The 27,102-nt window shown below is 37.6% G+C and overlaps 2 protein-coding genes across 2 annotated transcripts in view; both read left to right on the forward strand.

Annotated features, from left to right (window-relative positions):
* The first annotated feature begins 415 nt into the window (after positions 1-415).
* On the forward strand, positions 416-8,963 carry LOC131698003 (uncharacterized). The gene is made up of 5 exons (XM_058990499.1): positions 416-531; positions 2,508-2,576; positions 4,779-4,930; positions 5,942-6,099; positions 7,276-8,963. Exons 1-5 carry the CDS (start codon positions 416-418, stop codon positions 7,597-7,599), a joined length of 819 nt encoding a protein of 272 aa, XP_058846482.1. The 3' UTR covers positions 7,600-8,963.
* A 3,813-nt stretch (positions 8,964-12,776) lies between these two features.
* Positions 12,777-27,102, forward strand: part of LOC117974117 (dedicator of cytokinesis protein 10-like) — a 79,931-nt gene continuing 65,605 nt past the window's right edge. The window contains exon 1 of the mRNA XM_058990360.1: positions 12,777-12,972. Coding sequence (XP_058846343.1) covers positions 12,862-12,972 — 111 coding nt within the window. The 5' untranslated portion in view covers positions 12,777-12,861. The remainder of the gene's footprint in view (positions 12,973-27,102) is intronic.

Below are 27,102 nucleotides of genomic sequence, written 5' to 3' on the forward strand. Positions count from 1 at the left end.
GTGCTGAACACTAAGTTAAGGAGACTGCAGGTTCAAATTCCAGACCAGCCATGGACTTACTATGTATTGTACTTCATTAAAGCTGTATTTACAAAATTAGGAAGGACCACACTGGCTAGGCTATCCTGAGAAAAATAAAATACCAATCATAATAATAATAATAATAATAATAATAATAATAATATTGTAGAAATGTGGGATACTGTTATAACGTGAAACCTTACTGTAGAGCAAAATATGACAATGAAATACAGCAATACAGCATTTAATTTGAATACTTTATCAAACTGGTGCAAGTTGTTAAACAAACATACTCTGCAAAGTTTTTTTTTTTAAATAAGAGATGAACTGCAGCGTTTCATAAATTCTACCTAATTGAATTTATATTCCAAACTGTAATGGTTTTAGATTAAAAATGGGTAACGCGGGTCTCGAAGAGAGATCTGAACAAGATAATGAATTATCTGCATCTCTCTCTGTTTCAGCTCCAAAGGAATACTCCTCCTACAGATCACCTCTGAACAGGAAAGAGTATGTGCAGTTTCTATTCTCTCCTTACAAGAAGCCCTTGGTGTGATACTTTTCTTTTTCCTAATGAGTGCTAAGTGGCCAATACTTTCTTATGCAGGAAACTTATGTCAAACTAATTACATTTTAATGAGAGGAAACCAACTGATTAGAATGTTGTTCTTGGCACATAAAGCAATGGATTTTGTGTACCGTTTCAGCTGTATGTGCTACGGACGATATCCCTTGAGCAGCCTGACCCAGACGCGTTGTGGGTGCAGATGAATGTTTATTTGAGTGCAGCCTATTATAGCCAGCATGCTGAACAGATTGGAATGGCTAATTTAAGGAAGTAAAAACGAAAACTGTTGAGATAAGAATTACATAGAGAGGGCATTGTCTTTGTGTGTTGGTTTTTATTTTAATACCAACAATTAGAAATGAAACCAATTGCATCCAAATGAGGAGGAAGTCTTGAACCAAAATATAGTGTTTTTTCAACACTCAACAATGGGTGTGGGTGTGTGAAAAGAGTGTATATAACATAATTACATCTACATTTAGAAACATAACAATAATAATTAATAATTAACAAAAGGCACAGAGGCGTTTTACCACGTGCCTTTTGGGTACTGTATATGCTTATATCAAAAGACAGCAAAGAAAGCTTACAGTACTAAACCATACATAGACACTCCAACATCATTCCTAAATGAATGCCCTTTACTGTATAGCATGCTGTCTGGTTCACTGCTGAATATTTAAACAGTGCAATGAATGTGATGTAGGCTGCTGTAGGAAACATCTCCAGACTTCTTTTTTAAATACACTGTGCAGCTCCATGTAAGCAAGCAAGATGATGACCATATTAAACTATTAAGTTAGAAATTAACAACTACTATAGCTTAATGTATTTTTTTTTTTTAAAGTGTTCCAGCGTCACTGCCCCCAACCAATTTAGCACATTAGTTGTCCCCATTAAAAGAGTGCTTACAGACTTCTATTTTTCTTTCGTCGGAAAAAAAAACTACCAGACAAGTAAACTGTTTTAACAATATTGATGCACTAGCCACTTGCAGAAGTAAAAGCTCTTGGTGCAATTGATGCAGTCTGTTCTAATGGACGTTTAAGAATCATATATCTCAAATGTTAATCGTTTCCTTAAACTAAAGTGTATTAGCTCCCATTGTCTGCTGATCAAGCAATATGCTACGGAAGGCTGTAAATTAAATATGAAATGTTAAGGGGCTGAACGAGAGATCTTGCTGAAGAGCTGGCTCCATAATAGAGAGAATTCAAAGATTTAACTGGGTAACCAGTAATCGCACCTATTGCCCACCAGGGGGAGTACTTCTCAAAAAATGTTAATCCCTCCAGAGGGTGTGGCCACCTTATTGCTGGTATAACACATTTATAACTGGCTTTATAACATTTTAAAACATGTTCTGCTTTCGACTTGTTTTACGTTTGCATGCACTTGAAATGTATCAGGGTTCCCATTTGTTGAAGTGTCCCTTTGAATCCCAGGGAGCTAATTGGAAATCTTTCAGTAACTGAGCAGTTATATAATGAGGTGGATTTTAGGAGAAGGCAATACAACTCCTGTCTGTTAAAGAAACCCTTGCATTAGGAACCACAATCTCTTTAATATTCAAAGACAGTAAAACGCTGGCACAGAGAGTATGGAAACTTATTTCATCTTTCAATTACAAAATGAGTTTGAAGTTGTTATGTTAGTACTTTATCTGTCACAATATGGCGTAAGTTTGTTGAAGTATTAAAAACAAAAAAAGCAACTGCAGTTTCAAAGAAGCCATCCCTTAAAGATGAAATCAATCTTGTTTCAAATTTTTACCCTTGCTTTATGATTAGGGCTCTAGGGATATATTTGGCTTAAAAAAAAAAAAAAAAAAAAAAATTCCTTAGATTAATATGCAGCTGTCACAAGCAAAGCAAATCTAGACCTCATTGCAGCCTTTTATCTTTTTCTCTTACCCCAGGCTGCATCCAGTGTGTACCTTTGCAGGAGAGAATGTCCATTCTTTCCTGAGTGGAGCTCGATATAACAGGTCAGTCAGCAAAAGTTAGCTACTAACTAGCAATGATACATAATGATTCAAGTACAATGATTTTATTTTATATGTACATTTGAACAGAAAACATATAAATAAAATGTATATATATATATATATAAATATATATATATATATACATATATAATTGACAAAACAACAAAAGGCCACAATATTATGTGAATGTGTGGTTTTAACTTATTGCTGATTATCACTTACTTCCCAATTAAAATGACTTATTTGAGTCAAAATTGATTTCTTTTAGCTGCTTTATTGCATATGTATTGTACAGGGTTCTGCTTCCATGTATGGCCCCATGTCATTAGGATTAGTCCAGTGCTTCATTGATGCATAGTTTCTATGTTTAAACCTCTTGTCTGTTTTTATTTTTAAATGGGGTTACACTTTACCAAGTTGTTTCCAAGTCGACTCTGCCAAAGTAAATCCATGTAGTTCAAGTTCCTAATATATAGAGGGAACTAAAAGTGTCAGACAAATATAAGTGAAGTCTCCAAATGGTTTTAAATGTCCTATTCTAATGAAAAAAGCATACCTGAACTGAATGAGTTCATTGTACACTTAAGGCTAATGCAGTTAATGGCTGACGTATGAATTTAATATCTTTTTAAATATTTCTTAGTTTGCCATATATGCCAGTTTGCAGCCCAAACGATCAGGTGACATTTTGAGCCAACACAGTACATTAATACGGATGTATTCTTAATGTTGTTTACTCTATATACATTTCTTGTGATGAAGCCACTGAATACAATTCAATTTCAGTTCATTAAGGATGCAACCTTAAATGATACACCATTTACGTTTTCAAAACATGATTTAAATGTGGTTACACATATGGTTAATTTATTTAAAATACACAAAGCATATACTGTAGACACCGAGACTGCGGGATTAATATATCCAGCATGTGTATAATATTTTAGGCAGCAGTCAGTTAATATTGTGTGACTAGCAGCAGCAGACTGGTGAAACAGAACTGCAGTTTAGTATTCTTGTCCCCAGTGCATTTATTTCTAAAATATGGAAATTTCTACAGGCCTTAGGCCATAATGAGCATTGAACAAAATGTACGTTTTTGTTTGAGTTTCACATTGACCTGCTATAAAGCAGTGTTTCTGAACACGAAGGAGAATCATCGACAGCTCCTTTGTGAGTCTGCAGTAAACAATGCGAGAACTATTACATGATGGAGATAACCAATTAAAGTCTAATTTAATATATACATATGGCTGTTTTTAGGATGCTGTCTAATAAAGGTATTCTGTATATATTATGTATTTAAAGTTTTATATTATGGGTGCAAGGATTTTTGTTTCCGTTTGCATACTTATGAAGTAAATCATTTCATTCTTTGTATTATCTCCTAAGTGTTTCATTTATATATATATATATATATATATATATATATATATATATATATATATATATATATATATATATATATAGTAACACAGCCACCACTCACAGTCATTCGTTGCACCTTTAAAAATGAACATAGAAATTGAGTTTTTGTGAGCTGAAGCTCTATTTTTAATAAACAAAATAAACAAAACACCTAGCTCCGTTTGGAGTGCTGACTACCCACATCAGGAACCTTTTCTAACGAGCTAAGCTGTTTACCAGCTAAAAACACAAAACATACTGTACAATGAAAATTTTCACTCTTGTGTTTTCTTAGCCACTGTTGTAGCAATCAACCCACTGAATGGAACAAATATCAAGGAATATCGTCTTATTTGAATGGGCCAGTATGAGAACTCCTTCGTACTCCCAGGTCAACCTTCTCAGCCCAGAAAATAACAAAACAAATAATACAAATAAAATTATGAGAATTTCAATTACAAATGTATTTTTGTCGTCCATACAAATCATTGATAAGAACCTCCTGCACAGCATGCTAGTTGGTGTGTGCCGGTTCCTGCTAGCTATCAGGAATGAGATGAGTTTGCTTGATAATGTTCCATTCAATGGGTTGATAACAATCAGATCGAGTGGCTTTTCCACTGCTTCAGACCTGTGCCTGCCAGTTTCAATCACTGGGACCTTGCACTGAAGTTGAAGGCGATCAGGTAGAATCTGCCTGCATTTAAATAAATCATCCCCATGCTTACGGGACTAAAAATCCAACGTATTAATAAAGGGTTTTCTATACCCTTCTTTCACCTAATTCATTCACAGGGACAGGATAATGGATTTTGCTGCTGTTGATAAATATGGGCTGTACCTCACACGCAATAAGCCTAATGAGAGCTTTCTGACTCACAGTGATGTGGATCTGTCTGCAGGAACCGCCAAAGACCAGGGTACAGCATCATTTAATACAGACCAGGGTAAAGCATCATTTCATAGTAATATTTTTGTTAAACATTCAGAAAAGAAAAATGATGTAACCTTATTATTTTGCTGCCCGCTCAGATTGGAATACATACCCCTAGAACTCAGATCCGCAGTGTCATGTTCTCGATTGTATGTGATGCGATGTGAATACAATTAATGCATGGATTGTGAAACTGTGTGCTTGCTGTATGCTTGTATGTAACTGGCACTTGCTCCTGCCTTCTTGCAACCACATTTGCTCCTGAAATATCGAATCATGTTTTGGGGAATATCTCTGCATGTATAAGATGTGTTTATAAGAATTCATATTCAACCTGTGCAGGTGCACTAGGGGTAGCACGGAATAGAACACCTCAGAAAATGGTAGTGGACTAATCGCACGTCACCTGACTGTGAAGTGATTGTGAAGCGTGCCGTTTCAGACAGACGGAACTGCAGTTGCGGTTCCTATTTATTAACATTTAAATGACATTTCTGAACATAGATAAATGGATTATAAAAATACCAAGACGTTTTCAAATATAGCAAACAAACAGTAGTGTGTTACAAGATAGAAAACACCAGACATCCAATCATACATGAGTTTTTAATGACTACTAGACTCAACTATTCGACCCCTAAGGCACACTACACTGGCTGTGCTATGGACAGTAACATCTTATATGGAAACAACGCTTTTGCTCCCATATGTTCTGCTAAGGTTACTATCATACTTTCACAGGCACCATAAGTTTTTGTAGGAAATTAAACTGGATACTTTATAACTGAAAGCTCTGTAGATATATTATGAATTTACTTTACAAAGAACCCCATTGTGCCCTTGCTTTTTTATATTTTATTTGGTTTTTATTTAAAAAATATGATACCCCAGCCCTGGATACAAAAACAAGTAACATAAATAATGATTGCTCAATACTTTTGATTGTTGCACTATAGTTAGAAATGGATTTCTGGTTGCTTACCATAGTCAGACTTCTGACTCCCACTGTGTCTTAATGCTTTAGACAGAGTCTCCACTGAGAGACAGAGCAGTACATGCACACAGAAAAGCCTGAGGGAGGAGAAGAGCATTCGCATCACTGTCAGACAAACAAATAAAATCCAAGATGCCTGCGGAAGTCTCTCTGAAACACAAGCAAAGCTAGTCCTCATAAGAAAAAAGGTGAGAATCATAAATACTAGTTTGTTCTGGCAAACCAATTCTCTTCAAATGTTTTGCACTCACATGTTTGAAAGTTCAATTGCTCAGCACTGTATGTATGTTCAAATTGTAATGGTATTAATCCACGTGTCCATGCACTAGCTCTGGCCCAGCGGGTTTAAACATCTTTTGCACTTGATCTTGCACTTTGTGAAGCAGAGCTGAAGGTTCAATGGGCCAAAATAAATCAGAAAATAAAAACTAATATTACCACTCATTATAAACTCAGCATCCGTAAGAAATATTTTAGGAAAATGAATTCCTGTAGTTTTCAATGTAGTTAAGCAATCTGAGAAAAAAAAAATGTTATATACATACAATATAAATAGTGTGGTCATTGGTCAAAACTGTTTTGAAAGCCACAAAAACCACACCCACTGACTCATACAGCTCTGCTTCTGAATATTCCTTTCAGCTGCAGTATAATCCCCTAATACTTTGAATTATTTGCAGATTAAAACAGTTATTGAAGACATGCATCAATAATATATCATGTCATCCCAATCCCTAATGACCCTGACAAGAATGATGAGTTTCTGCTTTGCTTTGGCTGATAACCACACTGGGGTTTTTAAATTGTATGTTTAATAAATAGATGGCTCCCTAATAATTATTTTTTCTGCTGTATTCTGTTCTGTAGAACCTTGTTTATAGTAGTTACAACAACTAAGTTCCATTGTCAGTGCTTTCCAGTAATCATGTCACTGTTTCACTACCGCACACTTTGAGATGCTGTCTTCACAGATTGTATACAACAGTTTCCTATGGTACAGTACTTCCAGTTAAGTTCCATTCCTGTAGTTGTCCAGTAAGAATGGCCTGTTTCGCTGCCGCCTGTTTTGCTGCCTGATTACTGTGTTACAATGTTATTATGCATAGTTACAATGTACTTAATGTGTAAATGTTTTTTGCACAATACAAACCTAACCCTAAATGATTTACACATTAAGTACATTGTAACTATGGATAATAACATTGTAAGTATGTATAAGTATACATGTATTTACTAAGTAACTACTATATAAATACACAGTAATTAGACACACTTAATGTAAAGTGTTACCGATTATGTTTACAAACTATTCCCCCCTTTCCAGTTTGACTTGATTTACACCTACTGTATTCTTTTTTTAACAGAAAAACAGAAATGGCAGAAGAGTGCAGGGCAGTACCCCAGTGGAAATGAGTATCACCAGGATCACAGAACTCCCCAAAAGCAGTAGTAGACAGGCTACTCAGAAATGTAAGACTGTAGTATTCAGAGCCCAGGATGTGGGAAAAAGTGACAGCTCATTCAAATGCAAATCCTATTCCGAAACACTGAATAACCACACTCCCAAGTTTGCTGGGCAAAGCCATAAAGCTTTCAAAATGACATTTAGTATCCAAGGAGTGCAGTGGCAGCCTGCCAGAGAGCAGACTGCAAGCTTTAGATTTGGTGGATCAGTCATCAGAAAATAAACTACAGACTGCATTGAGCGGGACAAGGGTCAGATATTACTAAAGCATATGTTTTATCAAATGCTAAAAATAATGTCTCAGTCCATTAAAAAAAAAAAGAGATCTCGGTTCACTTTAAAGAGATCTCGGTTCACTTTAAAGAGATCTCGGTTCATTTTATCTACGTATTTATTTTCCTGTTTTCTTTAATTAGATCCAGTGCTTCAAACAGCCCCCTCGGTGAAGGAAACGGGTCAGATTTTTAAAAAAAGAAAACAGCAGTTAAATCAGCAAAACCTGATATATTTGTTTCTGATCCCAGGTGCTGAAACACATTTCCCCAAACAGCAGAGCAAACCCTTTATTACTATTCCTTTCTAATACACACAGTACTTTCAACGATGGAAGCAAAGATTGTGTGTGTGCGTGAAGGTATACTACAACATACTACAATAATGTCTGATTGTTCAAAAAGAATATGTTATGTGACATAACATCAACACTTGTAACAGAGGTCAGATGTACTTTTTGGTGACAGAAACTATTTTTTTATCATCGCAGTGCCTTTGGCCATGAACAGTTTCCCGCACAGTGCTGTATGAGGTGTGCATCTTTTATTTACTGTACCCTAAACAGTATTGTTCCCATCATGAATCCAGTCCTATGTGTGCACACTGGGCAACCCAGTTCTTATGTACAGCTGTAGCCTTTAATTGAAGCAAAGAGCCATGATCAGTTGTAAAAGTCATGTAGTGTAATTTTGCACGGGTAAAGAAAAATAAATGCAATATAAATATTGTTTATTACATCAAAGCTGCATTGAAATGTTACCAGTTACAATAATAATAATAATAATAATAATAATAATAATAATAATAATAATAATAATTAAACCACAAAGCAAAAATTACTTTGAAGTTATTTATTCACAGCATAATTTGTGGTGATCGTTGTTTCTATTTGCTATGAGCCAATAGTGAATTAAGGGGTGAGTCTTGCATTTCTGTAATAGAAATAAACCTACTGCAAATTGATATATTGATCTAAATTGTCTTGGTGTTCAACCCAATCTATAGGTAACTTTTTTGTTGTTTGTCTTTTACAATAACTTAACAGGTATCATGTATGTTGTTTTTCAAATATTTTTTAAAGATGTTTTATCAATTATATATTATATAATTGATAATGCCATTGTACATTATCATTTTAATTGTGTTTAAAGTATATGCATGCATGTTCATTTTTACATAATTTTAAACAGATGCCAAAATAAATGCCAAATGAAATCCTGGCTTGTGTTTTTATGAAACCATATGCCAGTTTTCAATAGACAGAGTATTGTTTTACTTTTCAGAAGAAAAATGTCTTAACAAAATGATTAAAGAACTCCATAGAAATAAACGTAAACCAGTACTTCAACACTTACTTGACTTCCAAACTAGTTTGTATGTGGTGAGGTTCTTCATGTTAATTAAATACATCCCAGAAGAAAGGGCAAATTGTACTTTAAATCTGTTTGTACTAAATGCAAATATAACATGTATCATTTATCTTTATGATCTTTCAATTCAAAACACTGTTCTGACAATTTGGAATTTCCCTTCAGATTGCCCTATTAAATCCCCTGATTCCAAACATACGATCCATTATTTAAACTGTTCTTGCACTGCTCCAGTATAACAGTTTTAATTTAAATGAGTTCCCAAGAATTTAACTGTCACCCCTCTTTGAAAAATACAAAAAGGCACAGTATGGTAAAATAAAGTGTCCTGAATTAAGTACACAAACAACTCAAACAAATACCTTTCCAGAAATAATATACTCATTTAAAGGAACTTCTTAATAATGTAATGCAAATCGTTTCCAGGTTCATTAACAGATCTCAGGGTTATTAACATCATGGTAAAAGCATAGCAAGATGTAATGAAGTATACATCAGTAAAAAACAAGTGAAGATAGATCATTCACATGTGGTAAGCACAACACAGCAAAGAACATGTCTGCACATATACGTGGTGGATCCCATTAATGCCAATGAAGGTGTATTGGTATTAGTCAGATTAAATCTAATTTATAGAATTACTTTTTGTATATATTTGTAAAAGAAAGTGATTCTGTATAACTCAATTCAACGATGTTGTGCTTCAATACCTCCATCTAGTGGTGTATTATAGGAACAGCAATTATAATTTGTAATTCTGCCAGTGGATTTTGCTGGAGTGCAATCTATACAATACCATCTTTCCGATACTTTCGTCTTTTTTTTCTGTGGATGCAGTCTGGAACAATGTCATTTATGGTTTGAGCAGTTAGATTAGAAAGCAACTTGTCTGTGTCTTTCGCTTATTTCATTTGGACCCTGAACACCTGCTAGACGGAAACAGCGACCTGATGCCCCATATGGTATTTAATAATCAAGAGTGCCGATTTGAAGTGTTGGATTTCATCTGTGGAGCGTGTTTACAAGCAAGCACAATATTACTTGATGAGCGCGTTCACAAAGACGTCAATCACTGCACCACTGCATAGCATCTTCGTAACGTATGGCACAGCTTTGAAATGCGCATTGCATTGTATAGTAAATAAGCACATCACGTTATTTAAATCCAATGCAGGACAGATTCATCTATATTATGCGATGTAATATTGTTTCAAATGTAGACAAAATGTATAAATAACAACAGCCACAGCCAGGGCCATCACCAGACATTCCACCGAGGTCAAACTTAGGTTTCAAACTATAGCTGGCAGTATTTATATGCTTGGTATTTACTATTCAGCCTCCAAATCTATGTTACACGGGAAACCAAAAGAGATAATCAAGGAGTCTTTTGTACTTTACCAGAATTTTTACATGAGCATCAGCATTGATGATGACAAAAAAAAAAAAAAAAAAAAAAAAACGAGGACACGACCTCAGTGTTCTCTTAGCTAGTTACGACCATGGGCACAGCGCACACACATACACATACACACACACACACACACACACACACACAGCCGGGAGGTATAGATAAGACAATGCTATCTGTGGAAACATTGCTGAAAGCAACTAGACAAGGCAAGAACATACGGCAGGCGAAGCAACACGTCAATAATTTACAATCAAACCAGTTGTGTCTGTACAATCCAGCAGCTCCCAGCCCTGGTGATGGGAGTTTTGTTTGCTAAACGTTGACATGAGTGGAAGCATAAACTTGAAAACAGTGTACACATGTGTATATCTAGTGATTTTTTTCAATATTATACAGGGCTCTTCATACAGATGCTGTTGGTCTTCATCATGCAAGTGTGTGAATTGCAAGACTATTGATAATTCAAACATGTATCCCTTCCCAGTAACATAATGCTGAATATCATACTGCCATCTAGTTCTCATGATGATGCTAATCTTAATAAAAGATTTTGCATGACATTCATTTTGACAATGCGTAGCAGCATTGCTTATGGAAGAGGAAGGTTGGCTAAGCAAAAATAGTGAAACTTTTGCACAGAAACAGGAGCAGTTTAGACTGCCGGCCTTTTACAGTATAACATGCTGCAAGCTTTACACAGGAACAAAATCCAGTGCGGAATCCAGTGCAATATTCTGTGTTGGGGTCCAGTCGCAACCACGGGCACAATATTCTACTGACAGCACCCACAGCAAACACTGGTAAACACTGCTTGACTGTCCCAGGGTGTCTTTGGGTGCTCTCTGCTCTCTGGAAAGTGCTGTTGAGATGTTGATGGGAAGCTGCAGGAGGAGGCTTCCAGTCACTGAAGATGAATTCTCTTCCTCTCTCAATCCCTGTGGAGTAAAAAGTGCAGTCACTATCCAAAACAACATCTGGAAAACAAAGCGTTCACATGCCCTAAGTATTTAAAATCCTTCCAAATATCTGCCATGTCTTGACATTGAGTGTCATAGCTGATTTACCAAATGACTGTAGCCTGTTGTCAAAATGGTTCTCAAGGAAGGATTTGGGAGGTCAGTGTTTTTTAGGAATGACTATTTCAAAATGTTCTGTATTTTAGCTCTTCTTGTGAGGTATTAAAGTTTGTTCAATTGCAATGAACAGGTCTCTATTTGCATATGTTACATTGTGTTAAAGACTTTGTCCACTAGATGCCACTGTTTCCTCATTTATCATCATATCAGCATTCAGGTACTGGATCTCTGCGCTAAGGTACGACTATAGAAGGCACTATCCACTATTGACCAGTGATTGACAGAATTTGTGGGCAACAGAAGAAACTATTATTGCTCATGTGTATTAGCCAAAATGGTTATGAGTTGAAGTCTAAGGGGTATGTCTTCATATACTACAATACAATATTGTATAACTGATGTCAGCATGGCAGAATAAGACACACGTCTCATTATTATTGTTGATGTGCAATCATGTGGCTATACCATCATATAGATAGATGACAAGGAACACACAACCTCATGTACATATCACCATGTCTAAGGCATGTGTGTTGGTCTGAACTCTCAATGCAAAAGTAGTTTCCACGCCATTCAATCTGATTACTTACAGTTATATGCTATATAGGCTTGTAATTGGTAAAATTGGTTTAATTGAACATTTTGCATTACATTAGGTTATTACTGCATTGTCTAGCTACAGGACTCTGTAGCCTTAAAAACGGACGCCTAGGTGTTGAGGGAGACTTTCTTCCTTGTAATTACGATTTTTTTAAAAAAAAATTACCACGTATACTGATAATTTACTTTTATTAATATGTAACATCAAAATCACTGTACAAAGAAAATAAATGTGTGCAGTTTTTTAAATTCCTGTTTTCCTACACTAGATGGTGCTAAAGAATAAAATACCATTCTCGTCTCCTTGACTTGAACTCTGATGCTTGCAATGATAATCTTCTGTAGTAGTGACATTATTCATTTAAATACCAGTAAACCAGTGAAATATGGAACAGTTGTGTCAATGGATGTAATGCTAAATAAACACAGTACATATTTGTGGGAAGGTTTATTAAATTATTTTTAAAGGTTTGCTATTTATTAACCGTTTTCAGCCATACATTACATTATATATCATAATATATATATATATATATATATATAAAATCAGAAGAAACAGAAAGTAAAAGCCTTTCAGTGCCTCTTGTCGTACTTAAAGAGAGAAAGACACACAGACAGAACATTAGTTCCGCTTCCTGAGACTGCTGGAGGCAAGACCACAATCAGTTTGAAAGATTAAGGGACTGTGGAAACCACTGCAACGAGAGCAACGCAATCGCTCACACTAAAAGTCGCTCAGTACTAATGAAGAAATGGCAGCAGAATCGGCCCGGAGATTTACGAAGAACCTCCTGAAACCGGGGACAGCGGTGGAGATCAGACAGAACGCGTCCAATGCGGTCAGACCCTCGACTGTTACTACGGTGAGTCCTTGAATAATGGTGTTGACAAATGAAATGTATGCAATCTTTGATTTATTTTACGGAATACCTATATAGAAATTAAGATGACTCGATTAGGTGATTATAGTATATCGGGACAGTAGCGAGAGCAGCTATAAACTATTGGATAGAAAATGAAGGTACATATACATTTGATCCATACCAGTATTATATGTATAGTGTGTTGTATACACATTGAGGATTCAAACAAGGAAGGTTAACATAAAACCATATACAGAAGAGAAATAAGACATTCTAACATGAATGCATCAGGTTTTTTTTTTTTTTTGCAGCGGTATCTAATGTATCCTGTATAACACTGTTTTTTTTTTTGTTTTTTTTTTTGGTTTGTTTCAATTGCTTAATGCACCGTGTTACTGGAAAAACGGGGACTCTGTTGTGTAATTTTCGGTATTTTCCAGGGACAAAAAAAAAAAAAAAAAACCTTTAGCTAAATGACAGCAGTATGATTTCCGCGGGAAATAACATCCAAGTCTTAATGAAGAGCGAATGTCAAGCGGGCATGCAGAGGAGCGCACTCTAGAGAGCGATGCAAGACGAAAGCACAACTGCGATTCATATTATAACGCTTAAAGTTAGCATCCGAAAAAGACAGTTAAGTTACCCCCCTTTGTTCTTTTTCTTTTTGCTGGACTGGGTTCCAGTTAGAACTCAAGTTAACGCAAGCGGTGCCATCCTGCTTTACTGAAACTGTGAGACAAGTGAATGGAACCGCATTTTGTAGTTGTAGTTTTGTTCAAAGACACAGTAGAAACACTGAGGGTCCCCGAGTGGCTCACTTGGTTAAAGCACGGACGCGTGGTGTGCAGGGTGAGTCATACAGTCAGAGGAGCGCAGGTTTGCAGCCTGGCTGTACGAAGACGACAATCTTCGCTGGGGATTCCAGAGGGCTTGTCGCATTGGCAGTGGCACTCCAGCGGGTTAGGGAAGCAAAACCGGCAGCAACTGGCCAGACGCCTAGTGAGCTCAGGCGGACACCTGCAGGGCTGGCCTTTGTCCTCCAGAGGCCAGTAGCTCGATGACATCCGCTCTCGAGTTCCTGGGTGTGAAAGAGGAAGCTGGCTTGGTCTTGAGAGATAAGGAAACCCACTGAGTCTTCAGTTATTCTGAGCTGTGTGGGGAATTGCAGCAGTGAAGGAACATAATTGGACATTCTAAACTGGGGTGAAAATCGGGGGTAAAATAATTGGGCACTCAAGAAAATAACAACAAAAAAGAAGCACAGTGTTTGGAGTGCTCTCTCAAGTCAGCTACCGCCTCCCATACAAGCACTGTATAGTACGGAAATGTAATGAGCCACATCTTGATGATTCAGGCCATTCAAATGACAGCATTCATGTGGGCATCCAGAATACTCAGCTCTGAGCGAAATTATCTGCGGCCTGTCAAAAGAAAGCATGTTAGTGTTCAATGATAAGGATAATTAAGCCTACAAGGTACAGTACATATGCACATGGACTTTATGCAGTATCCTTTTGCTCTACTTTTGTGGCAATGTTATATCACTGAGACATTGAAAACTGTATAGGAGTGTAGTCTTTAGGACACAGCAGGACAGACTCTCTAAAGTTATATTTTAATGGGCTTTAGTTTTGTAGCTCAATGGAAATGTTGCAATGAGGGTATTTTGTAACTTTGACCATCCTTGCTTTAAGAGCTTCTCATTCCACTCATCAGATACAGTCCTAACTGTAGGGATGCTGCACGGTTGGTATATTGATCTCTTATGATGACTCCCAATCTGAGCTCTAACACATTGCTAGAGTATGGTCCTGCATGTCAGTCAATACAGTATTAGGTGTCCTTTTCACAGCCGTGCCACTTTAGTATCCCTGTGTACACCTCACTGGTCCGGATAGTGATTCCCCCCCACACGCCCCATCAGGTGACTGGTCATTTAGTGGAGGAAGTCCTTCTGCATCAGAGTTGCACACAAATCTGCTGTGTAGACAGCTGAGAACATCTCACATGGACTTTATGCATCTGGTTTTTGTATTTCTTACAGTGAAACAATGAGAGCATCTTACAGTATTGAACTGGAGTGCCACATTTCTAGGGTCATTCCATGAAAATTGAACTTTTGTTACATGGATAGCCATTGATATCAGACAACGACAACCCCAAGATCTTTACAATGATGGGTCTATCCAAATACACCAAAGTTTTATCATCAGGAAATCTTGGGCTTAATTACTTATCCAGTATAACACATTTTACGGTGTGCCTCAGTTTAGAAAATTAACTGAAATGGCACACACCCATGGGCTTTCAACATCCTTTCTGATTTTTCTGTTGTTTTTATCACTGTGGACTGGAACGCCAAGTCAGTTGCCGTTTGAGGTACTATAGACATGTATTGCAGGTATTCAGGAACACAGAAACATAGAGCACAGTCTATTCCCCAGGATCAGGTAAACAAAATTACAAGCAGGAACCTGTTCTAACAGAGGACTATAGGGATTAGACAAACCCTACCCCCTCCTGTATTTCCTAGACACCTTTTCTCTGCCCTTGGTTTTGACTGAACAGACATAGAATCTGAGCACCCCCCACTTAGCTTCAGTGTTATCGCTGTCGGCGATCCTCTCTACCTACAGCGGAGTAAATACTAAGTATTAATACTAAGTATTGATATATACCTGACCAGTAAAACAGCAAACTGGAATCAGAATGCAAAAAAAAATAAACAGCTCACTCTGCTCCCTGCTCATACACCACTATGCCTTAATTATTAAATACACATAAACAACAACAACAACATAATAATAATAATAATAATAATAATAATAATAATAATAATAATAATAATAATAATAATAATAATAATAGTAGATTTAGAATCATGCTATACAGATGTTTACAGGGCACTCTTTCATGGACCCTAAAAAGACTTTGTTTAAACATAGATAGTATTAAACTATGCTATATTATAGATACTATATTGCAACGGATAAAGCCTTTAAACATATTTACCAATTATGTGCTATCTGTTTTTATATTCTCTGGAGTGTGCACAGTGGAAATGCTAAATGGCCAATTCATTAAATAATGAAAAGACACAGAGTGCCAAAGGGAGCAGAACTGTAAAGTGTGCTTGAATGAACTTCTAATTACAATGCGCCTGAGATACTTACTGGGAGAGGGCAATATGAAGCATGTACAGGACTGCCAAGACTGCAAATGCAAGCATTCAAGTCATTCAAGCTTTCTATCTATCTATCTATCTATCTGTCTATCTATCTATCTATCTATCTATCTATCTATCTATCTATCTATCTATCTATCTGTGTCTGTCTGTCTGTCTCTGTCTGTCTGTATGCCTCTGTCTGTCTGTCTGTCTGTCCCTTTCTGCCTTTCTTCTTCTCAGATGTTGCATTCAAGAGGCTTGTTCAAAGTAATTGAGTATTCAAACTCTAGAGTCTTGTGGCTTCTCGTTTGTGTGTGAGTGTGGGAAATGAGTTTTGGAGTGAAAAGAAAAGGCTGTGTTGGGTTGAGTGGTGCACTTCTAGTGTGGATAACGCAGACCCTTCCTGGTGAGGTGAGGTAACAGGACTTAAGGGCTAATAACTACCTGTGTTTGTGGATCTCACCCTTTAGTCCGGTGGTTAAGTACATTGTGAGGTAGTATTGTGAGTGTCAAGTAACAGAGTATAGGGAAGCAAGTGTGCGAAAGCCTGTTTGATAACGACACAGTTAATTCCAGTGACAATAAAAGCATCTGCTAAACAACACCATTGTGTTGGGGGGCACAGAAAATTAAAACCAGTCTGACAGGAACGCATTTCAACGAAACTGGCATGGAGATATTCATCAGACCACGTACCATGCTGTAAACACGATCTCTGAGAGAGAATTCCATTCAGCTCCCACTGCCCCTTCAAGTATTCCAGTAGGCTTGAGCTGAAAGCAATCCAAGTACCGTTTTCAAATAATGCAACTGTTTAGACTTTCAGAAATACAAGCACAGTGTACAGTACTTTGTCTGGATTACATTGCTCCTAACCAGGTTACGTCCCATCCCACAGATGGGGGTCACGTCTCAAATCTGGAAGATTCAGGTTCTAAAGTTTACATACAGTACATGCAGTTCCGCTCGGAGCTACATTATCTGCATCTGTCAAAGCGAAACAAGTGCTTCGTGATATGAATAATTAAACCTGTAGGCTGATGGCAGAAGTTTTTTTCTTGTGTAAGTCACATGGCTTCTTGGCATTCTACTCCCTGCTTCTGGGCCTGTGGCAATGCTGCACTCATTTAAGAGATTGTACCAGGGATACAAACCATTTCTAAAGAAGCCCTTCAAAAGAGCTGCTTCAAACTTGTGCCACTGGTGAAGTCTACCTCTCTGTCTCTCACACTCTCTCCTCTTTGCCCTGCAGCGCTCGTCTCCAGGGCAGCCCTGCTTTGTGTTGCGCTCGCCCGGGTAATGAAACGGCATTATTCTAGACAACCAGACAGGAGGTCGATTTAAATCCCCAGATGAAAGGATGACCAGCTAAAAATACAGCTGCCAGCAGACTGCAGTTTGTACGGTGCAATGGGGAGACAGAACATGTCTGTCTTGAATGTCTGTGACATTGCCTGACCTCACTCTCATTCTTTCGTGCACATCAAGAGTGGTGGAATTACACCAAGCTTACGTTGCGCTGTACCTGTTAAAGTGAGGTTAGAATGTGTGACCATTAGTGCAGTGTTCAGTATTTAACTTCAATCTGTTTGAACTGTATTATACACAGCAGGAACCTGCTAATTCAGGGTCTCCAATCTTGGTCCTGGAAGGCCGGTGCCCCCCCTGGTTTTTGTTCCAACTGTACCCTAAATTACTTAATTAAACCAATTAAGTGCTTATTGGAAGCTTCATTGGTCCAATTAATTAATTTAGGGTACAGTTGGAACAAAAACCAATAGGGACACCAGCCCTTCAGAACCAGGATTGGAGACCCCTGTGCTAAATGACTTCAGATAGTTACCGTATTCGTTCTAATTTTGGATAAAGTTACAGTGGACATTGTGTTTGCCCTACATGTTTGGATGCTTTTTTGCATTTCAGAATTCTTTTTTTTTTGTGCTGGAAATAATCACCAATCAGTTGCAAAAAGCACTGCCCAGCAGCACCAGTGCCCCCCTCCAGTAGCTGCATACCCCCTGCAGTATACTTGTCAAAGAGTCTGGGGCCACGATTACTGAGCTGTACAGAGCGGATTGCCCGGGCTTGATGGACAGACCCATCAGCAGCCCCTGCAGTCCCGAGGTGAATTTAGCATTGTGAATAATATGAAGTTAAAACAATGAGACTTTTCTGTTATAATGTTACTATATTAAATTATAGCTTAGTTTCCACTTCTCTGACAATAGAAGAAACCAAATATCCAGAATAACTTGTTTTGGAGCAGAGGAAAATGCCAACAGAGACTTGGGGAAGTACCCTTGTAATGATAGCCAACAGTAGCAGCATACTGTTACAAATAATGCTGAGATGGGTTATGTACTTAAACCAACCCATAAAAGTGTTTTTTTTTTTTTGCAACTCTGCCTTCCGGTTCCAGTTCCAAATGCATGCTATGACACTGGAAACTGTCTTGGGACAGAACTGCACCAAGTGAGATAGGAAGAAATCCATCATTCCATGTCTCCATTGCTGATCTAGCTTAAACCAACTTCCTATTCAGTATTATACAGAAGCAACAACACACCGAAAAGCAATGTTTCCGCACTTAGCTGAGACACTGAGCTGAGGGGAGCACCAGAACCAGCACTTGAAGGAAGATCGTTATAACACCTCTTAACCATATACCCCCCCCCCCCAAGAAAAAAAAACAAAAGAAAAAAAACTGGTGATGTTCAACAATAAACTCTAGTTGCTCAATCAGTATTTGTGGCACAAGGAGGGAGGCGGAACACAGTTTGAGTAATAGCTATCTGTTTCCAACCAGAGTATCACAGTGGTGTCCTTTTATTAAAAGAGACTGCTAAACAAAGTTTTAATATCCATTTCCCTACTAGCACCATCAATTACTAATTTTCTTCAATAGAAGATCTTTTGGTTCTTTGCTTGTCATTTTTTACTTCGATTTGGAATGTGCTGATAATTTAAAAGACAATGCTATTGAAATAAAAGTTGCTCCTTGGTGCCCAATCACATTTGTTACACTTGAAACTCACTCCAGTGGTCTAGTTGCCATCAGACCATGTGACCTACAGCAAAAGTACCAAGATGAAGCAGTTTTTGAACAATCCTACCCAAACGATTCCAAACATAATAAAAGGGGTGCCATTAATAATGTTAATAATGCTAATAACAGAGGGGTTGTAAAACCTTGGTAAGCACTCCTTTAAGGGTTGTTGTTTTAAAATGAACTTGCCAGGCGATAGGTGCATAGTCTAGCAGTCTTCGTTGTCTTTACACTCCAAGGGAGCTTCACAACATTCTGTTACATGGAAGACATCTTCACTAAAGCACTGTACCTTCTGACATCAGACACTAATAATAGTAAGCTGTGTAGAGGCAGTAAAAAAACCTCTGGAGATAAAGGAAACCAGGTCAGTTATAAACACACTGAGGCGTGAGCGAAATGTGCACATCCTGAATTCATTTCGTAACAGGAAATTGTTTTTGTGTGCCTTGGGAACAAGCATACTGCTTTTGAAATAACAATGCTGGTGTGCCACAGCTGATTTAACAACAAATAAACTGTCATGGGAAATTAGCATTGTGCAGTTTACCATCCACTGTTACCATGCCTGTCTCTACTTTCAGTATGCTAGTATTACACTTAATAATACCCTGCAGAGTGCGTTTTATGAATTGTTTTGCATTAGGACATTTTCCATTGTGAGATTCTTAGATTACCAGAGATCAACAGGTGGGATAAACACTGTAACTCAGAATACTATGGGTCAATTGAATGTGTGGCTAATGGAGACCACAGGTCTCAAGTAGAAAGCCGTCCTGATGCTAATCTTTTAACATCTGCTTGTTTCTCCAGTACTGAGATCATCCAGGTCCCCAGTTGTGTTTATCATTCTGCCCAGCGTCTCTGTGCTTAATAAACACCATCAGATTGAGCTGCCAGCTATGGAGCATTCAGAGTATGTTACATTATAGCCTAACATTAACCTGACCCCAAGTCAAGATTATTCTGGCATTTTGACATGCGTTTCTGCTATCAGACGATAGAATTTCTGAATAAAACCCCAGATAGATTTTGTATATCTATAATAAAAGACAAGTCAATCCTCAAGTAGCTACACAGGTGAGTAGAGCATATTCAGCAGAGCTTTTTATCACTGCCAAGACATTCAATACCCCTATATCTTAAGATGTTAGAAATGTTCCTTTGATCAAATTTAAGTTACCTAAGATTGGCAAGTCCTTCTTAACTCTTTCAGTCCTGGCAGGACCTCAAGCGTCATTTAGTGTTCTTAAAGTCCCATTTACCCAAATATATATATTTTTTTTCGTCATGTTCTCATGTTTACTCAATAAAGGAGTTCCTTTTTAAATTTTATAACTTAATTTGACATTCTTCAGCTCGATAAAAATAATTCAGGGCTGAAAGGGTTAATTTTTGAACAGTTGATATTTTGAGCCACGCTTGGGAATCCTTTTCATTGTTGTGTTACATTCCAAAAAGTCACCAACATACATAAGTGGCTCTCGTGACACTAAATAACTGTATTGTCAGGTTCCTTTGACTATTTAATAATGGAACGACCAATTATTAGTAGTATTTTTTTATTATGGTAAATATTTTGTGTTAATACTACAGTAAAAACAAAAAAAAAGTAAAACCAAGTAATGATATATAGAAAATTGAAGAGATAAAAAATGATTTTGCAATGCACATTAACCAATACTGGGAGTGTGGTGTTAAACTTGCACAATCACGAGGCAGGAAATGGTTTTGTTTAGTTTCCTCTCGACATTTATGGTTTTGAAGATTTTACTGCTTAATGTCGATAATTATCATCTTTTAACTCTCTTGGCAAAGTGTATTTGTGGGTGCATGTTTAAAATGATGCTTTGCAGCACGGTGATGTCACTGTTAGCCATAGGAAAGATCATACTGAAGTACACAAATCAAGTAACTGATTCAATATTCATTTGCAATTGCAGTCTTTATAGGTTACATTATCGAAACATGACCCTATTTCTTAATTCAGGACCATTGGTGCTCTGTTTCACTGACTTGCCTTTAATGTTCTCTCTAGCAAGGCGTGAATACAGAAATCCACAGGCACTGCTTCATGAGCATTAGTCAGATCAGGCTGAAGCAGCTTCATCTAAGTGACCAGCTGCATTAAAAAAGCCAGACTTCTCTGAAGATAAAAGCTCTGTCTGTTCAAACAGGAAAGCATTTGAGATAAAATGCACTGATTAATGACCTGACGCCAGACCCACTGCAACGCTGTGCAAATACAGTAGCAACTGCTGACAAAAACTACAGATACTATTTAGTTTTATTGTAACACATGTAATGGTATTGTGTTTTTAAAAGCACCCCGGCCCTTTTGATGAAAGCTGATCTTTATTCAGAAGCCTGAACAGCCCTGAGATCACAAGGCATGTATTAGTTGGTGTAGCTGGAATGCACGATAAGTGGGTCAGACATCACAAGTGATTAAATATTTCTACTACTCGGAGGATGACCTTGTTAATCTGCAGCTTTATCACAGTTCCTCCCGTCTCAAGAGAACAAATAGCAAATGAAGTAACTCTAGAAAGATATGATCTTGTAAACACAGTGTGTGTGTATGTGAGTGTGTGTGTGTGTGTGTGTGTGTGTGTGTGTGTGTGTGTGTGTGTGTGTTATGTTGGTGTGCTGTACAGTATTTTCAGATTTCACATTTGCCAGCTACTGTAAGATTTGCTTTGGATGAGTTAGATGTACATTGTAATGCGAGGGTAGAAAACATTGCCTTTCATCTTTTGGAAGGCTGGTTAACACATTCTATAAGCATATTACCTTACATTATATCCTAACTCCAATGCTGTACCTTATGTTTTGGTCAATGCACAGTTTCTGTATGAATCACACTCTTTGTTGAGTTAGCAAGAAGCAAAAATAAATAAATAGATCAATAACTCATTTTTTGTGAATTCCCAATCAATAAACAGCTGACTGATATATTTACTATATGCGTGCCATTCATTTTGTGCCGGGGAATATTCTTTTGCCATACTTTGGAGCACCTGTGTAACATTGCTAACAGCATGGAAAGCCTGGAATCCTTTTTGAAAATTAGAAAAGTGGCCTCTGAAACATACATTTCACACATTTTAACAGCTATCAGACAGTTCCACTGCTGATTCATTTTTCTTTAATTCTTTCTCAAATCATATTTCACTGTTCTCTTACAGTAACAGAATTACTATTTCTGTATTAAAGGCTATTTTTCTGCTACATTCAATCTCCATGACACCTGTGTTACGTATTGACACAACATTTAACCAATCAGAGAGTTGAAGGGGCGGGTTTTCTGTATTAAGCACTCGAGAGGCTAAAATGTTAAAAATGACTGCTAATAAAAGAACCAACCTGACGGTACCGGACGGGTTTTACTTATACCGGCTCTGCCTAATATGATATTTGCGCCAGCTACTTTATTAAAAAAATATTACAATTATTTTTGGGTATTATCATTCAGTCCATTTTTTGTCGTATTATTGTACTGTAGGGTGATGTATAGTACATAATAGCTATACATTTGCACCCAAAAAATTAATAAATAAATAAATAAGTGTATTCCTTTTGTTGTGATATTGTAAAAATATGTACCCAGGTGCTTGTGAGAGATATTGGGGGTTCACGTATAGAGGCTTTACGCCTTTAAGAAGAAAGGCATGATGGGATATCAGCGGAACACTTGACAACTGACATACAAATGCTTAAGTGTAGAGGTGCTGGATTAGTACACTGCGGTTTCATGCAACAGTTATGATGGTGACGAAACATGAGAACTGTTGTGTAAAAAAATGGTTAAAATGAACAGTAGCGTTCAAAAAATGTAGAACAGCGAAAAACAAAAATAGACATGCATTAAAAAAATGCCCTGAAAACTTAACATAAAGAAAACAATTTAAATGAAGTAATAAGTTCGAAAAGACAACACATTATTCAAATTCTTTGTCGTATTATATATTTAAGGTAAGGCAAGTTTATTTTTCTGTTAAAAGTGCTCCCGGCTGTAATGTTCTGCCGTCCGGCTGTACAGAATTCCTGGGGTGAACCCTGATTATTCTTATTATTCTTTAAGCAGTGTGGGAGCTAGTTTTATGAAACTAGTGTTCCTCACACCAGTCCCCCGAGTCACTTCTCATTGTTATATGCACATGCTATCTAGATGTGATTCGGGAGAAGGTCACCCAAAGGTTCCAAGCCTGACCTTGCCTGCTGTTTCTCATAGTCACTACAGTCGTGGATATATAGTACCCTTTGAGATAAAGCTGCTTTGTACCGTAGCATGCAGAGTGCCATATACCAGCTCTCCCTCCCTTTCCCTCTGCAGCACAGTTCAGCTCAAGGCAATGGCACAGTCAAGGTTGGATCTAGCAGCAAACCATGTGCCATGTGTTCTGAATACTGCAGTGAATAGGATAAGAACTTGGAAGCTTTGCAGCACTCAGGGCTTGATCCCAAACCCCAATCGCTCCACTGCGCTTCTGAAGACAAAAGGAAATTAAAACAAAATGAAGTTTCTGTGACATGGTAATAGAAATAATATAGCAAGCCCTGCTTCCTCTGTGAAAACTAAATAGAATTGGCTGCCAGTACAAAGATGATGACCTCTAATTCCTTCACAGACATGGGGGGAGGTCTGCTTTAGTGGAATCATTATGTATGCTTGTGGAAAACATCTGTATTCCTTGCTGTCCTGAATATAGGAAAAAATGCTAACTGAATGCTCTTTTGAAGTCTGTCGGATCTGCTCCATAGTTAAAACTGACTTGCGTAACACTATGGTAGCACTTTACACTGTACTTAATCTATACATCTTTTACCGCAATGTATGTAAGTACACAATTGTATCAGAAAAGGGTTTAGGGTTATATGGTGCAAAGAGACTTACACATTAATTACATTGTAACTATGTATACGAACATTGTAATTGTGTGTAAGTGCACATGCATTTACTAAGTAACTACTATTTAAATACACAGTAATTAGAGACACTTAATGTAAAGTGTTACTCAGACTATTTACACAAAAACGTGTGCTGCATACAGGCGATCCTATGATGTGTTTATATTGATTTGATTTATGTGTTAAGATCCAAATTCAAACATATTACTTGATTGGCTTTCATTGTGACAATATGAAACCATCAGCTTAGGGTCTCGGGAACGAGGACACCATTCACAGAATCTGCATGAGTTTGCAGAGCGTGCTTCGCTATGTGACAAACTGAAAAGGCGTCTTAACCACAGGGATTAATTCACTTTGCAGTTATTGTCTTTTCAGTTCCTGTGTCTGTTTTTTAGAGCTGCATGTGTCGCCTTCTAGATGGAAGGCTGCCTAATTGCCAGAACTGTATTGAATAATGAAATCACACGTCTGGTGGTGTTATTAAGGTCTGTGTGCTCTGGAGCACCAGTGAAAGAAGAAGTTGAAGGTTCAGAATATCTTTAGGGACCCTGTTTTCTCTGATGATAAATTGTGATAAATTAAATGATCAATTGTCTCATGAGCGCAGTAAAAAATATTGACTCATACCTCCAGGGGTCTGTATCTTTGAGTTCCAAGCTAGGGAACAGCTTTCAGAGAATGCCTTCTTTCCAAGCTTTAAAGAACATCTTAATGGAGTAACATAATTTCCGACCATTTGTACCTAGAAAATGTAACAAGACAGCCTGTGAGGTACTGAGGTACAGTAATCAGTAGTGTCACCAGGTGGAGGTATCCTATTAAAATATAAATATACTGAGCAAAAACGTTGTTCTCGTCTGTGTTTAATTACAGTGAAATAACATACGCTTTACCAAGCACTTGTTTTGCTCTTTCTTGTGGTTTCTTGTCTATTATTATATTTCCATGCTATTGAGATCTTAATGTACTCCTGCACTGCCTCTGATCTTCACAGTTCAGGCTGGTACAGTCTCTGCTAGTTTACTGGTGATGCTGCAAAACAAGAGGATAAGAAGGTCTCTTGGCAAGTGTGGAAAATGTAGCGTAGCCTGCAGATGGATTAGAAGTTGTCAGTGTAGAGCGAGGATGATCTTGAATCTTAGATTAGGGATCTAAAGGAAGACCCCCCCCCCCCCCCCCTCTCTCTCTCTCTCTCTCTCTCTCTCTCTCTCTCTCTCTCTCTCTCTCTCTGTGTCTCTTGCTGGCTCGCACATGCTTCTACACACTCTCCAGTCTTCAAGTAGACAGCTGTGTGTACACGTGCATGTGTGCACAGTATGTTTCTCTGTACATGTGTGGGAGTGTATTTTGCTTGACCTCAGAATGCCAGTATAGGCTAGAACAGCTCTTGAAAAAGTCAGATACAGTACAGTAAAGTAGGTCAAATATGTCAACCATTAAGAGGGAGACCTAAAAATGCTCCCTCAAGGTATTGGATTTGCCACTTCATACAATGCTGTTAGAGTAGATTGAGTGCTGCCTGAGACAAGCTGACGATTTCGCCTGAGAGGCCCCCAGGGAGCACTGTATTGACTTTGCAGGTTCACAACTTCTTAAGCTCAGCGGGAGGAAAGAGGCGATTGGCTTGTATGGTAGCCGTTGACCTTTGACCCTCCTGGTCGTTAAGTGTGCTGCAGCGGTGAGCCGGCATTCAAATTGAACATTTCAAATGGGATAGGAAAGCAGGGTAGAACACACAAAACAGATTCAAAATAAAATCAAGTAAATTAACGTATCATGCATTGACGTCAGAATGACTGACAAGATTAGCCTGTGGTAAATTTCTGTTTCAGAGGCGTGCTGGCAACTGGACTGATTTAGTATGTCAGTGCTGCATGCATGCCATCTGTGGGGTTTTGTGCTATACCTACTGCAGCATTATTGTTTTGTTTATAAATTATTCAATTTAACATTCGTTTTGGCATATTCATTGGCATTTACAAAATGAATTTTCCAAGTCGGTGGTGTAAACTGTTTATAATAATAATAATAATAATAATAATAATAATAATAATAATAATAATAATAATAATAATAATAATAATAATCTTTATTTTGTATAGCTCAATTCATAAAGGATTATCACAAAGCACTTGACAAAGCAAGGGAAGACAAGTAAAATAGCAATAAAACAGAACTGATGACCTATACAGAATTGGATACAAACTACTAACAACATTAAAAATCAAGAAAATAAAACAATAATTAATCTAAAAGAATGCCAATTTAAATAAATGTGTTTTAAGGTGAGATTTAAAAGCAGACAGAATCTTGAATCTCGAGTGGGAGTGAATTCCATAGCCTTGGTGCACAGGACGAGAAAGCCCTGTCCCCCGCTGTTCACAGCTTGGTTAAGGGAACAGTTCAAAGACCAGCATCGGCGGACCGTAGAGCGCGACCAGGAGTGTAATTTGACAGCAGGTCAGAGATATAAGGGGAAGGAATTCCCCTATTGGCCTTAAAAATCAACAATAACATTTTATAATCAATACAGAATTTGACCGGCAACCAGTGTAGAGATTTTAATACAGGGGTTATATCCTCACTGGAGCGAGACCTGGTTAACAACCCAGCTGCTGAATTTTGGACAAACTTGGTAATATTCCGAACGTGCGGCTCAAAAGGTAGACTAGGGTCAAAAGTAACCCCCAAGTTTTCATTGTGGAACAAAAAGTTAGTACCCCATCAATAATTAAGTTTCGACAACTGGATTTATGCAGTTTTGTCACTGTTTAATGTATTCATATATGGTTCAACACTGCCCCCAATGGGCAGTTTTAGTAGTGTATTCCTCATGGCTTGTTCTGTCACAGTTCCACAATTCAGCACTGTCTCTACCTTGGCTAGATAAGCCACAGCATGTGTGGATATACAGTAATTTATTAAACCGTCTCACTCCAGATACCCTGCTTTCTTTCCAGAAACAGGCGTCGTAATTAAAAAAAATACGTAACAATCCTGGTAA

This window comes from Acipenser ruthenus, chromosome 17 (assembly GCF_902713425.1).
Source record: "Acipenser ruthenus chromosome 17, fAciRut3.2 maternal haplotype, whole genome shotgun sequence".
Lineage (NCBI taxonomy): Eukaryota > Metazoa > Chordata > Actinopteri > Acipenseriformes > Acipenseridae > Acipenser > Acipenser ruthenus.